The following is a 27,874-nucleotide window of genomic DNA, read 5'->3' on the forward strand; positions in this document are numbered from 1 at the left end:
GCCACCTGCTCTCCGGGGGGCCCAGGCTACAGCCTGTCCGACTCTCTCATTTCCCCTCGGGAACCCCTTGGCTTCGCACCTCCTACGTCTCTGTCTCTGCCCTCCCCAGTCCCCACAGGCTGCTCAGGGTCCCCAGACGACACGCACGGCCTCCGCGCCTCTCGCGGCGACAACACGGCTCCCCCCACGTTCCTGGGGAATTTGGTCCCGCCCGCCGCCCGCCGTGGGAGCGCGTCCCGCGTCGTCATGGCGACACTGCGGCCGGCGCCTGCGCTCTGGGAACCCGACCGGGGTCCACCCGCAGTGTGAGTGGCCCTGGGACCCGGAGCGGGGGTGGCCCCTGGGCGCCGCCGAGCTGCTTGGGCCGCCTGAGCCCCGGGCGGTCCCGCCGCCGGCAGCCTGGGCTGGGTCGCAGGAGAGGTTGGACCTAAAGGAGTCATGGGAACGGGGGGCGCGCGGGTTTGGGGCCCGCCCCTCCCTACCCCTCGCCGGCTGGAGTTTAGCGGAGCTGGCACCTGAAAGGAGGGGGGCCTGCGGGTAGAGGGGGGGAGCGGGGACCCAGGATGCGGGGGTGCGGAGGGAAACAGGTCCACCCCGCGGTGAGCGAAGGGGAGAACGGTTTCGCCCTTGTACCCGCCTGAAGAGAGCCGGGAATCCGAGGGACCCCGCGGCGGGCTGGAGACTGAGCCCGCGGGAGGCGTTAGGGCAGGGCGGGGAGTGAGGCAGGCGGGGAGCGAGGCCGGCGGGGAGCAAGGCAGGCGGGGAGCGAGGCCGGCGGGGAGCGAGGCCGGCGGGGAGCGAGGCGGGCGGGGAGCGAGGCAGGGGGGGAGCGAGGCCGGCGGGGAGCGAGGCGGGCGGGGAGCGAGGCGGGCGGGGAGCGAGGCAGGGGGGGAGCGAGGCCGGCGGGGAGCGAGGCCGGCGAGGCAGGGGGGGAGCGAGGCAGGGGGGGAGCGAGGCAGGCGGGGAGCGAGGCCGGCGGGGAGCGAGGCGGGCGGGGAGCGAGGCCGGCGGGGAGCGAGGCCGGCGGGGAGCGAGGCCGGCGGGGAGCGAGGCGGGCGGGGAGCGAGGCAGGGGGGGAGCGAGGCCGGCGGGGAGCGAGGCAGGGGGGGAGCGAGGCCGGCGGGGAGGCCGCCCGAGGTGTGGGAATCCTCAGCGACGCCAGGGCGAGGGATGGGGAGTGAGGGAGAGGAGAAACTTCTTTCAGAAAGTGATTATTAAGCACCTTCAGTGCAGTCAACCACATTATGCTCAGTGCCAGAGACTTTGGGGCATCTAAAGCTGTGAACCTTCTCAACAAACAAACAACAAGAGCATAAAGATCCACACATGATTTTTCATGGCATTTCAGGGGCTTCACGGAGCAGTCCCCAGTCTGTACCAGGGCCCCACATTAAGACACTTAGCTGGGAAAATATAAAGACGTGTGGGATTTGTAAGGTGTCGTTACAGGGCAATAAACTGTTAATGCCAAATGAGTCGTAGAGCCTGTAATTGCTAAAGAATGTGAAAGTGTTGGGATCAGTGTGGCCTCTGTAAAGAGGGTGGAACTCTAAATGTGTGACAGGAAGGCAAGTCTGACAAAGGGCATGGCTTGGATCCCGACCCCAGGTCCTCAGACAGCTTCCAGGAAGGACCCAGGGGGGATGGAGGGGTCTTATGGTGTCTGCAGGGCCTCATTGTCCAGAGAGGGGCCCAGGAAGGTGGCTCATAAATGCCAGTGTCCTGGACAGTGTCTCCAAATGTTGAAGGGTTTCATGGTCACATCTAAGAATCTGATTTGGAGAAACCTCAGAAAGAAGAGGCCTGTTTAACTGTTTACTTCAACATTTTCCAAACTTACTCTACTATGAGAGCCTTTAATTTTTCCTTCACGTGGCTGTACTAATAGCTCAAGAAGCATGCCAGGACTACATTTAGGAAAAGCTCTTGAGAATTAGGACCATGAAAGGGCTTTGAGCAATGGCACGCTACTGGGTGTGATATGTGATGCAGGGAGATTAATGGGACAGCGTGTGTGGGAATGGAGTGGCCCGGGGACAGACTAGAGGCCGGGAGGGCCTGAACCCACAGTAAACCGCAGAGACCAGAGGTACATTTGTCAAGGACTGAGAAAAAAATGTGTGTGGTTTCTCATGGATGACTGTACTGCTACTGTTTTCTTCCCAGGAAATGACCTTGGCTCTAAAAAGAACACTCCACTCTTCATGATAAAATGGCAGCAGTGAAGACCCCCAGCAGAGAAGTGAAGAAAGCCCAGGAACCATTTAATAATGTATCGCCCCTCCTTTTGAAGAGCCTAGTGGAGGAGCCCAAGAAAAGAAGGGAAGTGCCCAATCACCTCCTAGAATCAAGTGAGTGGTAGGAACAGACTTGCTTTACGACTCACGACTTCGCAGAGGCTCCAAAGTCCAGAAAGCAGAGTGGAATTTTTGGCGCTGATGTGTCTATATCGTTTTATAGGCTCATAATAGCTTTTATTAAGAACAATGGTTCTATTTAGATCCACTTAACTGATAGATTTTTGAGGTGTGAATTAGTCACCAAGTTCTGCCGCTTCCACTTCCTCAAATATCTTTCCTCTCTGTCCCCACTGCATTGTTCCTCGCCCTCAGCAGGTCCCCAGGGCTATGGTAGTGCTTCCTAACCTGGCCTACTCTCTCCCAGACCCCCCTTCACACCCCAGTTAGTTTCCTTGGTAGAATCCTGGCTGGCTTCTGCCCCCCTCCTGCTGAATACTCTGAGAGGTTCCCCTGCCCACAGAATGAAGTTGCAACTCCTTCGACTGGCATTCAGCCCTCTTTGCTGTTGATCTGAACCAGCCTGCCCAGCATCATCCCTGTGCCATGCCCCTCTCATCCAGCTCCGGCCTCTTGTTACTCCTGCTCCCTCAGCACCTTACACCTTCTTGCCTTTTTCCATGCACATCCTGGGAAGCCTGGTAAATCCTATTGCTATTATGTAGAAGGCGAAGCATTTTGCCTCTATTCTTTTCACTTAATTCGCATGGCATCAACATTCTGTTTCCGCAATACCTTTGGGGAAGCCAAGACTCAGGGAGGTCAAGTGAATTCCCCAGAGCGGCACAGCTAAGTGGAGAGTTCATGTTCAGCTGTTGCAGCCCCGTGTCCAGCTCTCAACATCACTCCATGTTGCTTCCCCCTCATCTTTCAAGGCCCATTGCAAATGGAAATGTAGTATTTGGTGAGGCTTTTTTTTCATTGTGGAACTTGAGTGCAAATTAGTATACTTGACTCTTTCTGGGCAGTAAGAGAAAAATGCTCATTTACATATATTTTATGGCCCTAAAAACAAAACCTTCACCATTAAAAATATCAACTAATGTTAATTTCAATACTTAAAAAATTACCAGATGACCTGCAGAGATAGTTAGCCTCCCGGAAACACCATCCTAACTCCATCCCAGCCTTTCAGTTTGGCCCAGAGCTGACGACAGCAGCAGCTCACCTGGTGAGGAGCAGAAACACCAAATGTATCGCCACCCCCCGCAGATGCATACTGGAGTCACAGTGGGCTCCGGGATGGGTCAGGGTGTCTGTGGCTCCCAGGACAGGGATACAGCCAAAGCTGAAAGGTGATCATTATAAGAAACTGGACTATTCGTTCACATTGAGGGAGGCAGTTTCACTGGAATAACACAGACCTGGGCTTAATTTTTAACTACCAGCTGTGGGCAAGTTGCTTAGTCTTGCTGGGTCTCGCTCAGCTCTCTTATCTGCAAAATGGAGATAATGCCTGCCTCAGAGAGTTGGAGTGAGCATTACAAACTCTTGCTTGGCTTAAGGCCTGGAGGCATGGAAATGACCATGGAGTGGGGTCTCCGAGCCTTCTCCACCGTCTCAGCTTGTGCCTGCAAGAAGAGCTGGGGAAAGTTCTGTAGACCTGGGCACTTTTGTGAGCTGTTTTAACCTTGTTCTCAAAACTGAAAGAAAAAAAAAGACATTTATATTACAATAACAGTTTGAGACTTTACTGTCCAGAGTGATAATTATTCAGAGCTTTAAGATTACTCCGTATCAAATAATAGGTATTATGTAATATCCATTTTAAAAAGATTTCTCTATATCACGTGTAATTCTATTCAGAGGAAATAAATAATAACAGTTAAATATCCAGTAATACAATTAAACACTTAGTGTTTAGATTCTTTGAACTGGGCACTTGTTACGCAATACGCAGGCACAGTGTTACAGAACAAAGACAGGCTTGTGCGCTTTGTGAGCCTATGTTCTGCTGCAGAGACTGTACAAAACGTGAAGAGCAAATTACTAGGTAATGAATAGTACACGTGAGTTTGAATGTGATGATGGTGCCTCCCAAGTGATTTGTAAGATCAGAGGGAGAGGCACTGCTGCTCATTTAGAACAGATCACCCGTCTCGTTGACAGCTATGTCCTCTCTCTGAGGCTTTCACATGTTGAAATACCCTAAATTAAGAAGAGCCCAGGTTAATGGGACCTTCTTTCCTTTAATGTTTTCTGTCTCAGCTCATGATGTACTTGTCTACATTGTCTTTGCAGAGGTTTATGCAAAACTTCTGAATAATAAGGTTGTACAAGCAAAGCCTGGCATACTGCACTTTGGAGGCTATCACGTAGGAAAACAACACCAGCAGATTCTGGTAGGTGCTTTGAAAGTGGAATCATTGATCATAATAACAAAAGATGTGAATCTCCTGCATCTGTATTACTCATTCACCTAATGAGCAGCTGAAGTGCAGGTATAAACTGGGCCAGAAAGGTCATTCAAGGGTGAGAAATGTTGAAGTTGCATCAGTGTCCTTGGACAAGTTACTTCCCAGTGCCAGAGGCTCCTCCCGGCACTCTATACCTGTAGTTGTCATTGCTGAGTGACTCTTAGAGGCAGGGAGCTTGCTTTGCATCCCACATAATTCAATTCAGTCCTTATACTAGCTCTGTGGACATTGTAATGTTACTCCAATTGCACAGATGCAGAAACCGAGATTCCAAAAGCTTAAATAGTTGGCTCAAAAGCACAGAGCTACTAAGTGGTGGAGACAGACTGACTTTTAGGCTGCCTTCCTCCAAGCCAGTTCCCTCCCAATCCATGCCTACACCACCAGGGAAAGACAGGTTCCTTTCCTAAGAGGCCCCAGCAAGGGCCCATGCCTATGTCAGTCATTCTGGCCAAAGAGATTCTGGCCAGACCTGGGATGGCAGGGGCTAGCTCCATTGAACAGGCTTCAGAAGGGACAGATAAAGCCGACAGTGACTGCAGTCCACCTCAGAGCCACACTGAGGGCCAGTTCTTGCTGGGCCCCTTCCATTGAACTGGAAGTTCAGACTGGAGCGGGTTATGGGTGACTACAGCATTCCTAACTCCCATGCCCAAGAGACCTGGACATTTAAATTTGCTCTATAAACTTAAGTGACATCAACACAATACCCTAAAGTCGCACTGAGCAGGACCTCATAATTACTCCATCTGGGCCTTAGAGCTGAGCCATATGGCCTCTGAGCATGTGTTGGAGTGGGCAGAGGTGGGCTCTCCACGTAGGCCCTGAGACACTGGCTCTGTATGTGATATCACCCTCTGGACTGGTCCCCAGCCACAAGTCTCTACTTTTAAATGTAGTGCATTCTTAAAAGCCATGTCTTAAAGTGGATCATTTTAAAATAGAATTCTGACTGCTGTGTTAGATGCGCAGAGTGAGGAGAGTCACTGAGAGAAACTGGCAAATGGCAAAGCTCCTCAGGAAGTGAGGGAGGTTTTATCAAGCAGCCCCAATGAGCAGAGATGCAGTTTCGGTGAATCTTTACGCATTGAAGTGGGGAGAGAAGATAGATCAGGAGAGGAACCTGTTAGGTGCCAAGTGTCCCCTTTCAGGAAAAGGGTTAGGATTTGAAACTGTGACTAGGAGCTTCACCCATCAACCTACATGGACACATTTCTTAGAACATGGCATCAAAGACCAAGGTCAGTAATACATTCTGGAGCTTACTTTTCCTGGTTTCTAAGTTTGCTGTCTAGATTATGGTGGGATAGATCTAAAATAATTATCGTTCATAAATATTCATTGTTTATAATGAGTAAACAATTCACCACCTGTCTCTAGGCCCCTTGCTCTCCTCACACCCCCACTCCACCCCCACCCTTGGCAACTACAGTCTACTTTCTGTTGGTATAGATTTGCCTGTTGTGAATGTTTCATATAAATGGGATCATAGGACATGTGGCCTTTCGTAACTAGCTTTTTTCACTTAGTATATTTTCCAGGCTCACTCAGTTTGTAGCATATATCAATACTTCTTTTCTTTTTATGGCTGAATAATATTCCATTGTATGGATGTACAACATTGTGTTTATGCAGTCATCCATCCATTGATGAAAATTTGGGTTTGTGCTTTGGGGCCATTATGAGTAATGAATGATGTTAGGAATAATCGTGTACATGTTTTGGATGGACATATTCTCTTGGCTACATATCGAGGAGTGGAATGTTAGTTTTCTGTGGCTGCTATAACAGATTACCTCAATTTTAGGGGTTTAAAGAACAGACAATTATTCTGGATACCAGAGTCCAAAACCAAGGAGTCAGCTCTTGAGGAGAATTGTTCTTTGCTTCCAGTTTGTCTTGTGGCTGCAGAACTCTAGCCTCTATTTTTATTTCCACATGGCTTTCTCCTCGGATTCCCTGTGTCTTCTCCTCTCTTATCACTAAAAAGACTCTTTCTGTTGGACTTAGGGCCCATCTGGGTAGTGGACGATGATCTTATCTCCAGGTCCCTAAGTTAATAACATCTGCAATGAGCCTTTTCCCAAATAAGGTCACTTTCATAGGTGCCAGGTATTAGGGTGTGCACATATTTTTGGGCCACCATTCAACTCACTGTTGTTTTATTTGCACTTCCTTAATGGCTAATGATGTCGAACATCTTTTCATTACCTTACTGCCCATGATGTGGAAAAGGCTTGTAGATGAGAAGCCATTTGGGATAGTCCAAAAGCAAAGTGCGAGGGAGGGAGAAGACACTCTGGGAATGGAGGAAATCATGAGGAGGGGTTCAGGGTAAGCAAGCGTGCAGCTATTTGGAGACCAGGATGCAATCTGGTTTACCTGGGTTGTAGGGCTTTTGATGGGAGGTAAAGCTTCATTTTGCTAAGGAACAGAGGTCATTTTTGTCCTTTGTATAGCACAGTGCCTGACACACAGAAGGCACTCAATAAACACTTGTGAAGGTACTGAACTCACTTTATTGTGTCAACTAATGGTCATTGGCACCAATTCAACAGGAATCCCCAGTTTGGGGTGTGGTGAAGAAGGAAGCTTTATTCAGTGCAAACAGCTCAGTGGCAACACAGCTCAGCTGTGAGGTGGCAGGACGGCCCTAGGGTGAGGCAGCTCTGCCCTGCTCTGGTATGCTCCGCCTGCCCACACTGCCCTGCTCCTTTCCCCACCAGCCTGCACCGCCCCTCTGCTCTGCCCTGGTTCATGAGCCTTCCATTTGTCGGCTCCAGCTCAGGAAACACACTCTTCTGTCTTCCAGAGGAAGAGCAAGTGATATCTCCGAGCCCCCAGGGTGCTGACTTATATAGAGAGGAGGCCCTGACCCTCCTCCCTGATTGGTCCATACTCATGCAAATGAAGACTCCAAATCCTCACAGTTTCACTGGTCCAAAAGGCACCATCCTGATTGGTCAAAATGGAGTCACTCTGATTGGTTGGTGAAGGCGCTGATGGGGTTATAGCTGTGCAGCCCCAGGTGGAGAGGGAAAGCTTCAGTCCTGCTGGTTGAAATACAATTCCAGGAACTGCTTTGTAAAGGCTCAGATAGCAGGAACACAGTCCAGGCAGGCAGTTCAGTGCAGAGGCAGGTGGTTCAGGGCAGGCTTCTCCCTGAAGTGTGGTTTGCGTTCCTGTTTAGAAATGACTGCTATATTCTGTTTTTAAAGTTAAGTCCCATTAGCCACCAGGAGCCCTTCTTGGTAGGTATCTTCTTTCTCAGGATCCACAATTAGAAGTCACTTGGCAGGGACTCAGTAATTCCAAATAAATACAGGGTAAAATCTAAATAATCATACTGCTTCTATCAGACATTAAAACAAACAGAAATAGATAAAAGTACAAAATTATTTCATCTTAATAACATTCTGGAGCTCTTAGGAGAGCCAGCCTCCTGTTTCCATCAGCAAAGTTAAGCGGAAGCTTAAGGCAATTACCTTGAGATTCTTGCCAAACAAGGGAAAATCCAACTCTGCTTTTATCTTGGTTTTGCTACAGGAAACTATGCAAATTGCCCAAGAATGGAATGATTGAACATGGCTTTAAAACCATGATAAATTGTTCATTCACATTTGAGCTTGATCCAGATCTGGTTAAAGAAGCAATCACATTTTGCTTGGATTCATATTGAAATCGATGTTTCTATTTACTTTAAAATTTGAAATAATGATGTCTAGTTTTTGCAAAGCCAAGATCTCTCAAATTCTTTTTCCCCATGTGTTATGGTTTTGTCTGGGTAACTATATTTATTAATTAAATAATCAGTTTCCCCATGAGACAACGAGTGGTGATGTTGCCAGCCTAAAACAAAGTTGTTAGCCTCTGCCGCCTTATCTTAGTTAACTTCACAGCCCTTTGATCTTCCTGAAACAATAGTGTTAGTCTTCAGTTTCCTAGTGCAGCATTAGAGACCCCCAGCCTCTCCTGTCTGTGAGGGTGCAGAGAGGTGAAGCCCCAGTGTAAACACGGTGCATCTTCCTGATGCATCAGTTTCTCTCTTGCTTTAGAGAAATGCATTACAGAGCAAAATTTTAGAGGAAATGCATGGCCAACATGCATTTCAAGATAAAAAACACTATAAAGAACTAATAGGCTGCTTGAATTTTGTTCCAGATCCCTGGGGTCGAGTATTAACCTTCTCTGACTGAGAAGCTGTGCCACTGAGGGGAGGTGTTAAAAGACCCAACTTCGAGTCTGAAATGTAGTATTTGGGAAAACACTATGATAAGTGCCTGGGGTTAAAGGTTAGCCCCCATCTACCCCAAGCCAACACTTCACTGCGGGGTGGGCCTTGCTCTGCCCTGTGGAATCTCCTGAGCGGAGAGAGGAGGGGGCCTGTGAGGAGCAGAGATGGGAGGGGGAGTGGAGAGAGCTGTGTGCAGTACTTAGAGAACCCCTGTAAATCTGAGTAAAAGCTGTTAAACCCATAGTTTGAGTGGGGTTGGTTTGTTTGTTGTGGGAATCAGTTCTGAAAAGCTGAAGCAGAAGCTGAATTCCATGTGGTGCCCCATGGAGGCAGCCTCAAGGTCATGAGGGCCAGGAGAAGGTCAGCCCCCAGTGGACTGGAGATTCTGGAGGGTTTGGGGATATCTACTGACCCCCAAAATGGAAAGACAGGGTAGGATCTTACACGGTCCTCAAGGGTAACACTGAATTATTCATGTTTTCAAATAAACTTTCATTATTCATTTAAAATACACTTTCTAAATACTTTCTTCGCCTTCGCAAGGCCTTTTCCCCCTTGAATGATTATTATTTTTCCCCCAGTTTTACTTACAAATAGAAAGGCAGGAATGCAATTGTAGTCCTGAAAGGATATTTTTAACAATTAAAATATAAAAGTGACCTGCTGATAAAGTACAAAAAGAAATAGGAAGTGCAGTTTGGGCTCTGAGCTATGCTGAGCCAGGGGACAGTGGGATGTAGCAGAAGGAACCCTGGTCCGGAGCTGGAGACAGGGTTCTAGACCCAACTCTGCCACGGAACCCTGTGTGCTGTGGGCGGGACCCAGCCGCTGTGTCTTCACGCACTAAATGTCCTCTGGGGCTCAGACAGCAGTCCTCAGTAGCACTAAGATGTGATCGTTAGAGCGTGCAATGGGTATTTGTAACCGAAAATTGAGACTTGCAAAATTAACAGAATCTCCAGTGTTCCCAGTATATTTTGGAAGTCAGTCTGGATGTTGACTTTGTTTTCTAAAATGTAGAGAGCAAGTTGTTCATTTCTTGCTTTAATTTGTTCAGTTTTGTTATCGTTTTAAGTTTTTTTAAAAACTCATTGGCAAACATGTCCCCAGGAGTTGTGTTAGGAACACTGGTTTGAATGTCCTTGTGAGAAGGATTCAGCCCCTCCCCACCCACCCCCACCCGAGGGTCCTTGGCTGCCATCGTGGCCCCTGCTGTCTACCATGTGGGATGGGGCCCCAGCCTTCAGTCTCAGCGAGCCTCCGTTTCCCGTCAGATGTCAAGTGAAGGCTGAACATTTTCTTCCTGTTTACACCCCCTGTCTAGGTAAACCTAAATGTCTACATTTTGGTATGAGTCTGTTATTTCTTCTTTTACTGATCCAAATGCATAATTCCAGATCAACAATCTTTTGAAGGTGAACATGGGAAACGGTAGCCAAATAATAGATCTTGTGTTCTCATCACAGAGTGTTATACCACAGAGTGGGACCTGTGTTGTTTCACTCTAAGGAAGTCACTCAGCATGTTCTGAGTGCTGATTGTTCCTCCTGTGACAACACAGACGTCGTTGCCTGACTGCTACGTGCAGCTCTCACGTGCAGATGGGTAGTGGGTGTGGTGGGTTTGCCCTGCCACACTCCGGTTGGAGGAGGCGTCCTGTTTCTTTATTTTTAAAATAAAAATCCGGCTCAGCCCCTGACCCGCAGGTGCTGGCTGGATCTCCAGTCTCCGGGCTCCAGCGCCTGTCCCTTGGGACCAGTCGGGAGCCCTGGGACACCTGGGCCAGCCCCGCGGCTCTGAGGACCCGCCTCTGGTCTTAGCCTGCAGTGCTGCTGGTTGCAAACTGACTACGCCAATGAAGTTGTTTCTCACTGATCATCTGACCCTGGTGGGAGGTGGGAAGCACAGGTCCCCTCCCCACAGCCTGCTCCCAGGCAGCCTGCTACTCTGCAAACGGCTCCGAGAAGAATTCTGCCGTGCGTGGAAGCACTGATTGGCAAACGGGCAAGGGGCCGTCACACTCAGGATGTCCAAGAAGCCTGACCGCAGCGCCTCGCAGGGAGGCCTCGCAGGCAGCAGCCCTGCACGTGGGCTGGCCGACCTTCCAACAGCTGACAGAATTTTTTTTAAATTTAATTTAATGTAATTTTATTGTCGACAATATTAGAGATACCCCCAAGCTGACGCAATTTTTTGTGAAGTGAAAAACATGGGACCTGTGGGGGTCCTGGGCCTTTGAATGTCCTTCCAAAGGATAATGGGCTCTGGGCTCACCACAGTTTCACAGAAATGCCACAAGATATTTCTATACATGTGTCCTGAGCATCCCTCATGCTAACAAGGAGACTCTCTTAAGTGTCAGTGCAGGAGAGCATTGCTGCAGCCCTCCTGGTGGCCACCCCTGGGGTGTGGGCTCAAGTGGAGGGCCCCCAGCGCCCCCCAAGCTCTCCTGGAGTGCGGGTCACTGATTCCTCCGAGGTCAACCTCCCCAGGGTGCACGTTGAAACCAGTTCATGCACCCTTATTTGTTGCACTGTCCTTACTGACTTATTTTAAAGTACATGACAGACAGTGTAACCACTCTTCCCGGTTCTTCCTGAACTCCAACTCGAGGCCATCACAGTCCTCCCCCTGTGACAAATATGGGGACAGAGGTCTCTGTGAAGACTTCCAGAACCTGGAGTTGAGTGGCGACCTCTCCGTCTCCAGGCAGGTGCCACCACCCCAGACTCCAGCTCCAGGGGTCCTGGGTCCCAGCACACCTGTCCTCAGCCTCTCCTGGAAGACCGGTGTCCTGGGCGGGGCCCAGGCGCCCACACCTTCACCAAGACTGCCCCTCCGCAGTGCCCCTTGGAAGGCAAGACATGTCTTGGCAACTTTTTTTCATTTTTTAGGCTTTTAACATATTAAAGAGAAGATGTGCCAAAACATGGTCACGAAGATTGTGGGGCTTTGAGAATGTTCACAGGTGACAAATGAGAACTTTTAACAAATGCAAACACTAGTGTAACCTCGCCAAGAAATAATGTCTGAAGTCTAATTGGGGCTTTGATCAATGTGAGGCCTTGGGCAATGGACTCGGTGACAGGACCAGCCTCTGGCCTAGACTTTGGAAACCAAAGGACTCTTAACTGTCCCTTGGCCCAGGTGAAGCCCAAATCCCCAGAGACCAAAGTTCTTGCTCCCCTCTCAAGCAGAGGAAGGAAAAGACCTCTACTCAGAGGCCCAATAAATTTACCTGGCAGGTGGTCCTGTGTCACAGGGTTGGCCTCCCTTCACCATCAAAGACTCTGACCTTGAAGTCCTTTCAGTTTGCCCAGGGGTGGCTGGAGGCTGTGCCAGCCACACTGTTTTTTCTGAAATCTTGACTGCCTATATGGGGGGGAGGGGGGCGGGCGGCAGGACCAGTGGCATGAATTAGAGAAACTGTGAGAGTCGGTGGGTGGCTGGCTTCTTGGCTCAGTTGAATCACAGGGCACGTGGAGCTCAACAGGAAGACAGATACACACTGTAACCTGTCAGGACTGGGAAGGATATGTGCCTGGGGGACCCTGGGAGGGGGTGCAGCCTCTGGTCAAGTCCTTAAGCTGGGTGGCACTTGGGCGTATTTTATTATTCGTTAAATGGTGTTTGTTGTGTTTATTTTATTACTCTTTAAATAGCATATGATGGGTTTAGAAGCTTTTAAAAATTTAAAGAATACATTGTATCTTGTAGAATCCTTCTAGGAGTAAGACAAAGGGTAAGTAATTGGGGAGATGAATGTGCACATGGAGAAAGCAGTGCATTTACTCTGATTGCTTTTTCTTCCCAGCACCTGGTCAATGTCTCCGATGAGGACATACATGTTCATATTTTACCCCCGCAAACCAAATACTTTCAGATCAAGTATGTGAAAAAGGTAAGCCTGTTGGATGGCCCACTCTCTGTGGTGGCCTTTGTTGGGCTGTGGCTTTCTGTGTCACAGGTCACCTTGGGACTGTGTGTGGTGTTGTCACCAGAGTCCTGCTCTCTGAGTGCTCTGGGGCTTGTCCCAACAAGAGCCCCTTTTCTTCTAGGAGCATCGCCTTGTCCCTGGCTTGTCCCTCACAGTCACCGTCACGTTTTCTCCAGATGAGTGGCGATACTATTACGATTGCATCCGTGTTCACTGTAAGGTGAGTCTCTTGAAATCAGGCTTTTGAGGGTGGGGTGGTGCCAAAACTAACATCCTCAAGGGAAGCAGAGAGGTGGAATGGTGGGCGTGAAGTTTCCCAGCCCAGCCCCTGGGGTTCCTTGTTTCGCCAGCCTGAGTGGCATGAGGGCCCTTGTCTAGCGGGTCCCTGTTGGAAAAGCATTAGGCTGCAGAGAACTGGGTCAGAGCCACAAGACACAGTTCGATGCAGGTTTCCCACCTGCCCTGGCCTGAAAACCTCATTTATCGTGGTGCTGGGAGCTGATGAAGGCTTTTTCAAATAACTTAGCCACACTCTTTAAGTGCTAGATAAAAAAATTAGCAAGAACCTTGAGCTGTGTTTATAAACTCTGGGGACAGGATCATATCCTGTATGGGACTGTCCTCAGAGGCAGCCCTGGGGTCTGCGGAGATGTGGGAGCCTGCATGGCCCGACCTCAGGTGGCTGGCCGTGCTATGACTTCGTATGAGCCTTTTCTAAGTCCCCTAAGTCATCCTTTGGCCTCCAGCCAGAGCCAGCTCCCATGCCCTGGATCCGTATCTTAAAACGGTCATTGCACACTCGCTCTGCTCTGTTCCAGCCCTAGCTCTTGTAAGTCAAGAAGTCTTAAGGTTAAGTAAATTTAAGTTTTCAAAACTAAAATGGAAGAGTATGCTTTAGTAACAAATGAGCTTCAATTTTTTAAAAGGAAAAAAAACCTAAAACTGAAAATAGAATATTGCTTTCTGGAGGAATATTCTGTACCAAGAACACAAATCCCCACCCCGGGCATCATGAGAGCCCCAGCACGGTTCTGGCTCTCAGTGGTAATGCTAAAAATACCTCGAATTTATGCAGTACTTTCTCCCTTTTCAGGCCATTCTCAAAAATGCCTCAGGGAAAGGCAGAATATCCCCATTCTGCAAAGGAAGAAGCAAGGCCTGCAGAGGTTAAAGGTCATGCCTAAGGTCGTACTCCATGTAGGACTAGAGCAGGCCTCTGCTCGCTTCCAGTTCTGTTTCCCATCTGCTCTGGAGCAGCCGGTTCTGCTGGTTCCTCTTTCTCTCAGGCCACCGAACACTGTGCTTCCCTGTAACTTCCTGAAATAGAAACAGACAGCTACTGTCTTCATACCTATGTGAAGGCATTGTTATCATCAGCTTTCCTGCATAATAGTGAATATTATTTTAATGAAATGTATTTAAAATTATTTATACTTTGTTTATAGCTAAGAGAAACCACTATTTTAAATGTTGTATTTAAATACTCAGGTTTCTTAAAAAATACTTTTTCTAGAAATATTTCTAATGATAGAAAACAAAATAAATTAAGTATCTACAAGTTGGTCTTTAAAAAATTCTAGTCTTCTATAAACTTGACTTTTTTCCCTTTAATTTTAGGGTGATGACACGTTGCTGATCCCCATCCATGCCTATCCTGTCATGAACACACTGGACTTTCCCTCATTTATAAATCTATCCAATGTCCTACTTGGTGAGAGGTGAGTTACTGAAATGAACTACCTAATGTCACAGGGTGTGAAAAGTTAAAAGATAGTCACATACATAAAAACTTAGATTGTATTTTTCCCAGTAGAAGGTTAGTTTTCTAGCCGAGTTAGACCAGAACTGTAATTACAAAGGGAAAACAAGCAAACAAACAGTCAGAATACTATAAGGAAAGGGGATTAATTTGGTCATTTAGCTGCCGGGTGCCGGGTGAGTGTTCAGGCAGGGCGGGGCTGGGAGTTTAAGTCAGGTGGCGGGAGCCTGGTGCCCGTCATCCCTGTCGTGGTCGCTGGGCCTTCTTTCTCAGCTGGCTGCTCTGCATGGGGCAGGGCAGCTGCCAGAAGCTCCAGACACTGTTAGCAGCAAGGGTGGTGGGAGGGGCTGCAGGAGTTGGGGGTATTTAAGCAAAAGTCTCAGGACTGCGTCTTATTGGACCAACTTGGAGCTCGTGCCCATCCATTAACCAATCTTTTTAAATGAAGCGGGAAATGAATGCAGAGATAACAGAGACAAAACGTCACTATAGAAGCCAATTTTCAAATTCCTTCTTGTTGAGAGAATAGTTGATGATTCCAATTGTGATTTAAGATCTGTCTTGTGTTTTCAGTAAATATGTATTAAATATCTACTCCCAGCGATAGTGCTGTCTGTCCCTACGGATATAAAGAAGATATATATTGAGCTGTTAGATACCGAGATTTAATGGCCATGCCATTATACGAAATACTTTTCCACTGGTTGGGAAATATATGCTGTCCCGAGCCCTGCCTCCAATCCCTCCACCCCAGCTTCCTGGCCCCTGTCTCCTGCCATCCCCTCACCTCCCAGCGAGTCAGCAACTAAGTTGTTAATACCTAGCAGTTTGGGGGGTGGGGAGGCACCCGCAGGACCTGGCTCCAGCCTCAACTTTCCATTCTAATTGAGTCCTGCCTGTGAAGTCCCAATGGAATAACCAAAGGTTCTGATTCTGAACGAGTCCAGAGGGGCTAGACCCATGCCACCAGTTAATTACGCTAATTACTAAGTGCTGTAATAGAGGCACATATAGGGTCTTGTGCAGCCCAGAAGAGGGAGCACAAAACTGGAGAGATGGGGAAAGTCCTCACTCATGTGAGGGTGACATGGTTATCCTGGAAGGACACCGTGGGGTGGGGAGTGAGGATGACATTCCTGGCAGGGAAGTAGCATGTACAAAGGTGTGTAGCTGCAGAGAGCATGGCTACACCTTGTAGGTGCTGAAGGGCCACTGAAGGATTTTAACCTGCCCAATAGCTGGCAAGCACTAGATGCCTCTTGATGTAGGCCCAGATGGTGAGCAGAGATTTTGGGCCTCTGCAGGCAGAGACCAATTCAAGTCCCTGCGGGCAGCACTGAGCAGGGGAGTGGGTTACAAGTCGCTAGAGTTAGAGGCAGGGGCAGCTGAAGCCCTTTGGAGGTGGTGGGAGGACTGGTATATATGAGTTTCAGGACCTTTCCTTCTTAGTACCATCTGTTGTCCCTGAGAGAAACCCCCAAGTTTAGCTCTGGAGCAGTGGCCTTGGTTCAGCTGTTGCGTGCCCCTCTTCTCACCCCCACACCTTCCCATGAGCCTCTGACTACCATCTCTGTGTGCTCTATGCACAAAAGAATATATAATAATCTGTAGAAATTCAAGAATAATAAAAATAATATAATGAACAATAGTTTTAAGACATAAAACATTACCAGTAACTTTGCAATCACTATTCTGAATTTTGTGGTAATTATTTCTTTGATTTATTTGAAGAGTTTTGACACATACGTATGTACCTCTAAATAACACATTGTTTAGCTTTGCCAGTGTTTGATCTTTATATAAATGGAATCATACTGTATGTAAGTTCTATTGTAACTTGCTTTTTTTCATTCAGTATTATGTTTTGGTGGGTCAGCCATGTTCATCTATATAACCGTAGTTCACGGCTGTAGTGTCTTGCTGTATGGATTTACCACAGATTTTCTCTGTTCTGCTAATGGGCCTATGGGCTGTTTTCACTGTTTTTTTCTTTGCCCAACACTGCTTTTGTATATCTTTGTATATGGCCTGGGGCACATGTCCTAGAGTTTCGTGTGGCTATATGCATGCAAATGAAATTGCAGGTTCAGCACAGATCGGTTGTTACTGTCTAATGTCAAATTATTTTCCAAAATGGTTGTACATATTCACACACATACCTGCAGCATATGAAAATGTGTTTTCCTACATCATCGCCACCAGTGGGTGTTCAGACTTTTACATTTTGGGTGACGTCTATTCTTGGCTCCTCGTTCTTCCATTTTCTGTTTATTTGCCCCAAAACATTCTGCCGGAGCTCTATCCCAGCCCTTCCTTACTTCACCTGGTCCTTCTCAGTACTAAATGCTCTGTACAGGAACCCCAAGTTTCACCTAACAAAGGCCAAGCCCTCCTGGTGGGGCCCACACACTCTATGCATTTTAGGGCCAAACATAGCCATTTCCCTTAAATGGGTGAATATAGAAACTTTTACCAAAATTGAAGTGGCAGGAAACAACTTTCTAGTTCATTCTTTTCTCCTTCCTCCCCTCCCCTGCCCTCCCCTCCTCTCTCCTATACATTGCCCTCTTTCCTTTCCTTCCTTCTTTCCCTCCCCCTTCCTTCCTTCCTTCCTTCCTTCCTTCCTTCCTTCCTTCCTTCCTTCCTTCCTTCCTTCCTTCCTTCCTTCCTTCCTTCCTTCCTCCCTCCCTCCCTCCCTCCCTCCCTCCCTCCCCTCCCCTCCCCTCCCCTCCCCTCCCCTCCCCTCCCCTCCCCCTTCCCTTCCCCTTCCCTTTCCTTTCTCCTTTCCTTCTGTCTCTCTCTCTTTCTTTCCCTCCACAAATTACTTTTTGTTTGCTCCATAAACCAGGCTTATGAAAACAATGCTTTAATATGCTGGCGAAAATGATATGCCCTAAAATGCAGACATCAGTCTTGGTTCTTAAAACACAAATCTATCAACCTCCCTAGAGGCCTTTCTGGAGCTATTTTGAATAGAATTTTCTTCATTTGTAATCCAAAAGAACATTTCAGCTAAACAGTTTATTAAACTGAGTTATTGTGTATAATGATATAATATATATTTTTAAATCTTTCAAACAGTAAGCATGCTACTTTTTCCCTGCCGACCTTCTGGCAGCAAGCAGTGCCTTCCCAAGACTTTATGCACTTTACATAATGGGTTTTTACCAACTTGTAACTACCCCAGCCATCTTAGGCTGCATTCAATCCAGAATGCCTGGTAGCCCGGTGAATACATGAATGAGTTTCACATGAAACGTTCCCTCCTGATCCTAGGCTGCCTTGGGGATTGAATGTATCATTTGGGTAGATTCTTTATTCAGCATTTACTCACTCAAGAAATCTTTATTGAATGCCTACTATGTGTCAGACACAATGTTAGGTACTGAGGTTTCGGAGATGATTAAGACCTGATATCATGATTAAACGGACCATTGTGATTTCTAATTCAGTGTATTCTGAGGAAGGACACCTAACCCAGCTCAGTGTGAGGGGAGTTAGGGGTAGGTGGGCTGAGGCAGCTCAGACAAGACCTGGGCTCAGACAATTGGGCGGGATATCTTGGCTTCTAGAGGAGAACCTATCTGAGTGAGTTGTGAAGGATGACTAGAAATCAGTCAGCAGAAGGAAGTGAGGTCGGGGAGAACAAGGGTATCTCAGGTAGTGCTGTCGCTTGGACAGTCAGAGGTGCAAAAAGGCACAGGTGTTTGGGCCTGTCTAGAATATTTGTGTGACTGGACATGGGGCAGGGGAAATAGAAAAACAGCTGAGCAAGATAGGCTTTGCTGGGATGTGTAGATTTTACTGAGGCTATCACTGAAAGATTTAAGCAGAGAAATGGCACAGTCATGTCTGCCTTTTAGAAAGAAACCTCACTGTGGTGCCCCAGGCAGAGAAGTGGAGGGTGATGGGCAGGACTGCTGTGGTGAGCCAGGCACAGGACAGCAGAGCACTTGGAGCACCTGGACACTTCAAAAATAAGCAGTGAGGAGGGTTCTGGTCAAGATGATGGTGTAAGTAATGCGGTACTCAAATCCTCCCACAACCACATCAAAATTACAACTAAACTACGGAACAACCCTCATTCAGAACTGCCTAAAATCTAGATGAACAGAAGTCCTACAACTAAAGATATACAGAAGAAGCCACATTGAGACTAGTTGGAAGGGCAGAGATGGGCAGGTCCCACACCCACATGTGGCGGATAAAAATTGGGAGGGATATCTTGGCTGCAGAGATCCCCTCTGAGGAGTAAAGGATACCAGCCCCACATCAGGTCCCCTAGCCCAGGGTTCTAGTGCCAGGAAAAGAAGTCCCCATAACATCTGGCTGTGAAAACCAGCAGGGATTGAGGCTAAGTGAGGCTGAGACTTCTGAAGTCCCAGGCAGTTCCTCTTAAACGGCCAACACATGGACTTAGACTCACTGGCTCTGAACTCCAGGTCTAGGTCAGCAGCTCAAAGGCACCAGGGATATACAGGGAGGAATTGAATTGTCTGGCATCAGGGTAAAGGCCAAAGGGGCAGCTTTCTCCCAGCCATAAGTCCTGGCAGAGGCCATTGTTCCTTTGATGAGCCCTCCCCGCACAGAGCCAGCAGATAGGCACCGTGTCTGAATCTCCATCAACCTAACATTGTTTGCCTTTCCCTGGTGATTCCCTGAGACCCTGCCCCTCCTAGCCTGTGGAGCCACTTCAAGCTGTTTCCAGTGGCTTTTCCATACAAATGGCCTGTCTTGGCTCAAGCTTCAGACTTTCCTAAAATCTCTCAAACAAGTAACATCTGGCCTCAGCATGCCCCATAACTCTCGATAAGTGGCCTCGGGACCAGCACTAGGGGCAGCCAGCCTTGGTTCATAGCTTGGCCTCTCCTGGGCACCTCCAAGCGCAGCACAAGCAGCCATCTGTGGATAGCTCTGTATCTCATACCAGGTGGCCATGGGCAAGGCACAGGTGGCAGCTAACCTGGCCTGCACCTCCTAGGAGGCCTCAGAGCCAGCACACCTGGTGTACAGCTTTAAACCACATCAAAGCACCACCCAAACACTTCCACTGAGGGACACACTCGGGGATGGACTCAGCAGGCACCCGAGCCCTGTTGAAAAGTCCTGCTTTATGGGGTTGGCCCCTGGACAGCTGATCCTCAAAGATGATCACAGCCAGTCTTTGCAGCCAGTCTGCCTGGGGGTAAAACCCTCCCATTGAGGTGCCAACAGCAATCAAGGCTCAACTACAATAAGAGGGTATACACAGCTCACATGGAGGGCACACCTGGAGTGACCAGGGAGGCTGTACCACTGGGCCCTACAGGATACCTACTACATAAGGCCAATCTACCAAGCCCAGGAGGCATAGCAGCTCTACCTAATATATAGAAACAAACACAGGGAGGCAGCCAAAATGAGGAGACAAAGAAACATGTCCCAAAAGAAAAAAGAGAATAAAACTCCAGAAAAAAATAAAATGGAGACAAGCCATCTACTAGATGCAGAGTTCAAAACACTGGTTATAAGGATGTTCAATGAATTTAATGAGAACTTCAACATTGATATAAGAAACATAAAAATGGAGATAGAAAATAAAAAAAGAATCAGTTAGAAATGAAGAACACACTAACTGAAATGAAGAATACATCACAGGGAATCAGCAGTGGAATAGATGAAGCAGAGGATCAAATAAGAGATTTGGAAAATAGGAAGCAGAAATACCCAATCAGAACAGTAAAAATAATGAAGAATTTTTAAAAATGAAAATAGTATAAGGAGTCTCTGGGACAACTTTAAGTGTACCAATATTCACCTCATGAGGGTAACAGAAGGAGAAGAGACAGAGCAAGAAATCAAAAACCTATGTGAAAAACAATGATGGAAAACTTCAGTAACCTGGTGAAGGAAATAGACATACAAGTCCAGGAAGCACAGAGAATCCCAAACAAGATGAACCCAAAGAGGCCCACACCAAGACACATCATAATTAAAATGCCAAAGGTTAAAGACAAAGAGAGAATCTGAAATCAGCAAGAAAAAAGCAAGTTAGTTAACCTACAAGGGAGCTCCCATAAGACTGTCAGCTGATTTCTCAACAGAAACATTTCAGGCCAGAAGGGACTGGCAAGAAATATTCAAAGTGATGAAAAGCAAGGACCTACAACCAAGATTACTTTACCCAGCAATGCTATTATTTAGAATTGAAGAGCTTCCCAGACAAGAAAAAGCTAAACGAGTTCATCACCACCAAACCAGTATTATAAGAAATGTTAAAGGGACTTCTTTAAGAAGAAGGAAAAAAAGATTAAAAATATGAATACATATGATACATATCTATCAACAATTACTTTAAATGCAAATGATTTAAATGCTCCAATCAAAAGATATATGGTGGCTGAATGGATAACAAAGTAAGATCCTTACATATGCTGTTTACAAAAGACTCCCTTCAGATTGAAAGACACACACAGAATGAAAGTAAAGGGATGGAAAAATATATTTCATGAAAATGGAAGCAAACAAACAAAAAAGCCTGGGATAGCAATACTTATACCAGACAAAATAGATTTAAAAAAAACAAGCAGAACAGAAACAGACTCATAGATACAGAGAACATTTTGATGGTTGCCGGATAGGAGAGGCATCAGCGGGGGTGGGTAAATAAGGTGAAGGGATTAAGAAGTATAAATCTATAGTTACAGAATAGTCACAGGGATGAAGTATAGCATAAGGAATATAGTCAATGATATTGTAATAAATATAACTATGTATGGTGTCAGATGGGTACTAGATTTATTGCGGTGATAACTTAGTAAGTTATATAATGTCTAATGACTAGGTTGTACACATGAAACTAGTATAATATTGTATGTCAACTGTAATTGAAAATAAAATTATTATTTAGAAAATTTTTTAAAAGCAGTGATTACAAATATTTAAATGTAGTCATAGGGCCTTAGGTCAGGTTTCTTAGAAGCAGAAACAATGTTCATTGCACATGATTTATTAGGACATAACCCATAAAGCAGTGAAGGATAGGGATGGGGTGACCAGCCTCCATCCAAGGGCACTTCTTTGGAGAAGGTCAAGGTGAGAGTCATCAGCCATAACACTCCTAGACCTGCTGATGGGTGCACCAGCTGGTGAAGGAGAGTGCCAACAGCATTCACTACAAATCTACAGCAAGAAACCTGGTCTTGGATTTACACACCCACTTGTCAGCACTCCATCAGGCTTTATCTGGCTCTGGAATTGTACTTACATGGAGTGATGGTATGGTTTCCATGAATAGTTGAGCTGATATAAGCTGTCACCTGGCAGAGATGATAATTTCCTGGTGGGTTTTATCAGGATTGGGTAGTTCAGGGCTGATATACAGTAGGTGAACCATCACCAGGATGCCTTCCCTCACCAGGACAGGAAAGGAGGCCTGGGCAGCCTCCAGGATTCCTATTGGGTCACACCAAGAAGTGGGTGGTGGGAGTGGTCCTGCCCACATGAGAGCAATAATGAGAGTTCATTGTCTGTAGAAAAAATTTAAAAGACAACAAAACCTACTAGAAGTCATTCTGCTTTTGAATATTGCCATGCACCAACAATTCTAAATATTATCAGTGATAAAATACGTCTCCCTACAAGCCACTGCTCAGCAGCATAAGAAGGCGCGACCACCTGGTTTGTGATACCCGTGTCTCACTGTGGTCTCCAAGCTTGCTGCTCTCATGTTCATTCCTACCAGCATTTTGTCACCCGCATGGCCCATTGGGCCTTCTTCCTTGGTGCTGATGTGCAGTCAGCTCCTGCTCTTTCTCTGCCTCAGCGCGAGGCCCCTACCCCCATATGCACAGGAATGCCTTCTTCAGAGGCTGCTTGGGAGTTCAGGCTGTGGGACCAGAGCCAGATGTGCCTCTGAACACTGCTTCTCTAAGGTTGTCCCAGCTTCTTGGCAGCTTCTGAGCCCAACCTCACCCATTTCTCCTACCCGCCCCACCAGACAAGAGGGCAGCTCCAGTCAGCACCTCCTCAGCTCCACCATCCACCTGTCATTGTCTTCAATAGATGGGACGCCTGGCTGCTTCCAGCTTTGCCCCGGGCTGGTTCTACTCCCCTCTTAGCCCCGCAACCTCAGTCTTTCCCTTTGTACCTCCTCAACGGAAAGCTGAATGCCTGGGATGATTTCCTAAGGAATTTTTAGATTGTTGGAAGGGAACCAAGATGTGGTCCCTCAATCCTCATTCTTGTCTGTTGAAAGCTACTTTATAATTCTCACTTGTCATTGCTCCATGATTCACTCACTCACTCACTCACTCATTCAATCATCCATCCATTCTGATTTTGGCCTGTTGGCTTCCAATTTATGGCTTCTGATTTAATTAAACTATGACCTACTTGATTTGATCCACATGGATGTGGCCCCTACATTTCATTTTTTAAAAAACATTTGAATTAGCCGCCAACATTTAAAAATCAAAAGATTTCACATAAAAATTTCAGTTTTCTGTATACAAAAGAGGAAAATCCAGCAGTACTGGACCCACATTCTTGGATGATCACAGTGAGTTCAGCTGGGATGGAATAGAAGCATCTCTTTAGGGGGAAATGCCTTGGCCAGCTCACCACAGTCCCCACCACTCCCTATCACCTCATGCTAAGCCCTCTTCACTCATTTTTGTTACCTGCCTGGCCCTTAAGGACTTTCAATAAAGAAACTGAAAAGGAGACAAGGAAATATAATGTTGTGTTTAACAGCACAGACCACTGAGGCTCTGGAGCCATTCTGCCTGGATTCCAGTTGAGGCTCCACTTCATGATGGCTGTGTGACCCTGCAACATGACGACTTCTTTGTGCCTCTCAGAATCCTCACCTGTAAAATGAAGTTCATAAGCTTACCTACCTTGTAGAATTGTTCTGAGAATTAAATGAGTTAAAATGGAACTTATTGTTAGCAATAATAGTTAAAAGTTTTTAATATTTAGTAGTAAAAACAGTGCTTAGCATATAGTTAGTGATTTATATTAGCTATCATCACTGTCGTCATCATTGTCATCATCACCACCAAAGAGACTTTTGCCTAAAGAATGCACAAATGAGACCCAGCCAGTTTGGTTCACGCATTAACAAAGGTCGACAACATATAGACTAGCTGCAATGAGAGGCTTGGTGTGGGAAGACTAGCAGCCAAGTTGAAGGTGGTCTTCCAACACTGAGTGACTGGGCTGATGGCAGAGGGGGACGTGAGGCCCCCGAAACAGCCTGCCAGAAACTGCACAAGCTTATGGCCCAGTGGCAGTTCCACAGAGGAACAGAGCAGGGATTGAGAGGGGTATTGCCTGTGGCTGCAGGTCTAGGATGAAGAGCTGCTTTGTCCCGCTATTTACATTTTTAAAAAAGTTTTGAGATATCCACATCTTATCACAAAATTTACTAATTTAAAATGTACAATACTAGTTTTAGTATATGCAACAGTCACCATCATCAATTTTAGAACCTTTTATCACCCTCGAGAGAAACCCCACACCCACTCCTTATTTTCCCTCCAAATTTCTCAGCCTCAGGCAAATTCTAATTTACTTTCTATCTCTTTAAGTTTGTCTACTCTGGACATTTCATCACGTGGTCTTTTGTGACTGACTTCTTTCACTTAGCATAATGTTTTCAAGGTTTATCCCACTTATAATGTGTATTGGTGCTTCATTCCTTTTTATTGCTGAGTAATATCCCATTGTGTGGGTGGACCACATTTTACTTTTCCACGCATCAGTGGATGGACATTGGGTTGTTACTGCTTTGGGCTATTTTAAATAATGCTGTTATGAACATTTATGTATATATTTTTTCAATTACAGTTTACATTAAATACTATTTTGTATTAGTTTCAGCTGTACAGCATAGTGTTTAGACAATCATGTGCTTTACAAAGTGTTCCTCTCAATGTTTCCAGTACCCGCCTGGCATCGTACCTAGTTATTAAAATATTATTGACTATATTTCCTGTGCTGTATTTTACACCCCCATGACTATTCTATAGCTACCAATCTATACTTCTCAATCCCTTCCCCTTTTCACCCAGTCTCCCAAACACCCTTCCCTCTGGCAGCCATCAGCCTGTTCTCTGTATCTATGAGTGTGTTTTGTTTAATTTGTATTATTCTTCAAATTCTACAAGTATGTGAAATCATATGGCATATGCCTTTCTCTGACTGACTTACTTCACTTATCATAATACCCTCTAGGTCCACCCATGCTGTCACAAATGGTAAGATTTCATTATTTTTTCTGGCCAAGGAATAGTCCATTGTAGTATATGTATACCACTATGTTTTTATACAATCATTTATTGTTGGAAACTTGGGTTGCTTCCATATCTTGGCTATTGTAAATAACACTGCAGTGAACACAGGGGTGCATATAATTCTTTCAAATTATTGTTTTGGGTATATATTTATATATATATATGCATATGGTCTCTAAAAGTAGAATCGTTAGGTCATAAGGCAGCTCCATTTTTAATTTTTTGAGGAACCTCCGTACCGTTTTCCACAGTGGCTGCACCAGTCTGCATTCCCACCAGCAGTGCACAAGGGCTCCCTTTTCTCCACACCCTCACAGCGTGTGGTGTTTGTTGATTTATTGATGGTGTGCTATAGACGAGCTGGCATGAAAGTCACCTGGGTCCTCCGCTGAGTTCCCCTTCCCTTCCCCTCCCCGTTTCTACTTTGCACCTGATCCCATGGGCAGGGCAGCCACGTTGCTCTCACTGCAAATGGAACCATGTGCTCATCTCAGGGCTGCAGATGCCTGGTAGACCACAGGCCACAGTAACAATGCTAACAGGAAAGGTCCCGGTGACTCCATTGAAAGCCAGAGTATTTTAGTCTCTGGAACTTCAGCATCATTAGTTTAAGAATTTACCAAAGGATGCTTTTCCTTAAGCAGTGAACCTCGTGGCTGATTTTAGAGAGAGTGGGAATACCCAAGGTTAGAATGGGACGTCCAAGTGAAGCCAGATTCCCTCACTGCCCCTGGAGTTAAAAGCATCCAGGCCATGGGAGAATGGAAACTCTTACACTTGCCCCAAGAGGGGAGATTGGTGGTAACTCTTGGCCCAGCATGAACAGCCAGGTCCTGTCTGTATTGTGCCAGCATGGAGCCTCTGTGTGAGGGGCCCAAGAGTCAGCTGTGACTGGCTTAGAATGGGGGGGTCAGGATAAGACTGAAATTGATCTTCAGAAGGATATTTCAAAGCCCTCGCAGAGAATAAATTCACATTTTTCAGCTCATCGAGGGAAACACGCTCCTTACTCATACTAGGGCCTCATTTTATGTGTCCCAAGCTCAAAGTCTGTTTGAAGGAACAGCAGCATTTCATAAGAACATTCTGACAAGGGCGACTTGAACTTGTCAAAAAACTTGTTTTTTACTTCAGCCCCTCCTTGAGTTATCAAGCAGTAGTGAACTTGTATTTTAAAACTGCTTTGAAATTTATATTCAAATAAAACATTACTGTTGCCTGGCTGGTGTGGCTTAGCGGTTGAGCATCAACCTATGATCCGAGAGATCGAGGTTCGATTCCCTGTTGAGGCACATGCTCAGGTTGTGGGCTTGATCCCCAGCAGGGGATGTGCAGGAGGCAGCCGATCAGTGACTCTTTCATCATTGATGTTTCTCTCTCTCTCTCCCTCTCCCTTCCTCGCTCTGAAATCAATAAAGCTATATACATATATTTTAAATCACTGTCAATTAACAATAGCCTGAATTTTTACTGCATTTAAAATTCTCCCACATTTTGTAGTTAAAATGTCTTTGATTTAACATCCCTTTGTTGACCTACTATTGATCTAGCTGCTCCTCTGGATGCCGTCTCTTTTTATAAATTTTGGCAGGAAAAGAAAATCATCCGACCCCTAAACCGCAGGGATGGAACTCAGTAGTAACGAAAGGGCTTCTGCGCGTCCCTCTTCATTCAGTAGAGGTGGCTACTGGCTTGAGACGGTCAGCAAAGGGACTCTCAGCAGAAGACCTAAGTTAGTTTTTGTTTTCTTTTTAAATTTTTTTCTCACAAAATGTTGAATTCTAAACTTTCAACTTTGGGAGAAAGAAATCGAAACGCTAAAACACCTAAAACCAGAACAGCCAATATTGACCTTGATAACTGTCATACTCTGCTCTCCTTCATTAAACACCGTGCAAGTGTGACTGGAAAATCGCGCAGTTGGTTGGATGGGGCTAAGGGGTGAGAAACTCAGATTCACGACCAGCATCTAGAGCAAATGAAAGTGTGTCCGGGTAGTAATTACATGTGGGGTGTTTTTCTTGTCTTGGGCATTCTAGTCTTTTGTATAAATTCTTGGAATGATTCATTAAATTCAAAAGCATATACATTTTGTGGCTTCTATGAAACTAAGTATTATGGACTAAGCAGTAAGAAACTTTAAAATACTGTTATGAGTAGTAGCTGTGGATTAATTCTCAATTCTAATATTTAAGACTATAACAAGGAATTTCAGTGTTTACCCAAAGCACACGCCTAGAAGCAAAAGCAGAAATTGTGGGTGTGTTCGGTCTCGGAGAGAGACTCTAAACTGACAGTGTTTTCTGGGCACACCTGCTCCTTGCTTGGTTTATATGCTCTTGGATCTTCTGCCAAGTACTGTACAGGCGGCCACATCTGGTCACTGCTGCTGCTGCTCTGATGCCCAGTATCACAGGCTTGTGATGCCTACACACACACACTCACACACACTCACACACATACCACACATTCACAAACGCTCACACACACACACACACACACGCTCACACCACACACACACCACACACACACTCACACCACACACACACGCACACATACACTCACACACACATATACACACATACACACACTCATACCACACACATACACACATACACACACATGCTCACATACACACACACATACTCATACCACAAACACACATACACACACATATACACATACACACTCATACATATATACACACCCACTCAGACAGACACACAGACACACACATATACACTCACACACACACATACACACAGACACACGCTCACATACATACACACACACATACACACTCACACACATACACATACATTCTCACACCACGCACACATACACACACACACCTACACTCACACACACACATATACACACACACACAAACATTCACACACATACACACACACACACATACTCACATGCACTGCTAATATGATTTCTGGAATGT

The 27,874-nt window shown here is 46.3% G+C and overlaps 1 protein-coding gene across 3 annotated transcripts in view; it reads left to right on the forward strand.

Moving 5' to 3' along the window:
* The first annotated feature begins 227 nt into the window (after window positions 1–227).
* CFAP221 (cilia and flagella associated protein 221) overlaps window positions 228–27,874 on the forward strand; it is an 88,408-nt gene continuing 60,761 nt past the window's right edge. Inside the window, exons 1-6 of one of the 3 annotated variants that reach the window (XM_081142297.1) lie at window positions 228–305; window positions 2,167–2,351; window positions 4,539–4,639; window positions 12,763–12,849; window positions 13,007–13,105; window positions 14,503–14,603. In XM_081142297.1, the coding sequence (XP_080998423.1) occupies window positions 2,213–2,351; window positions 4,539–4,639; window positions 12,763–12,849; window positions 13,007–13,105; window positions 14,503–14,603 (527 nt within the window). In that variant the 5' untranslated portion in view covers window positions 228–305; window positions 2,167–2,212. Of the gene's footprint in view, window positions 421–2,166; window positions 2,352–4,538; window positions 4,640–12,762; window positions 12,850–13,006; window positions 13,106–14,502; window positions 14,604–27,874 lie in introns of all 3 variants that reach the window. The other 2 variants (XM_081142296.1, XM_081142298.1) reach the window with 2 other exon arrangements.

The sequence above is a fragment of the Miniopterus schreibersii genome (genome assembly GCF_964146895.1).
Source record: "Miniopterus schreibersii genome assembly, chromosome: 7".
NCBI lineage: Eukaryota > Metazoa > Chordata > Mammalia > Chiroptera > Miniopteridae > Miniopterus > Miniopterus schreibersii.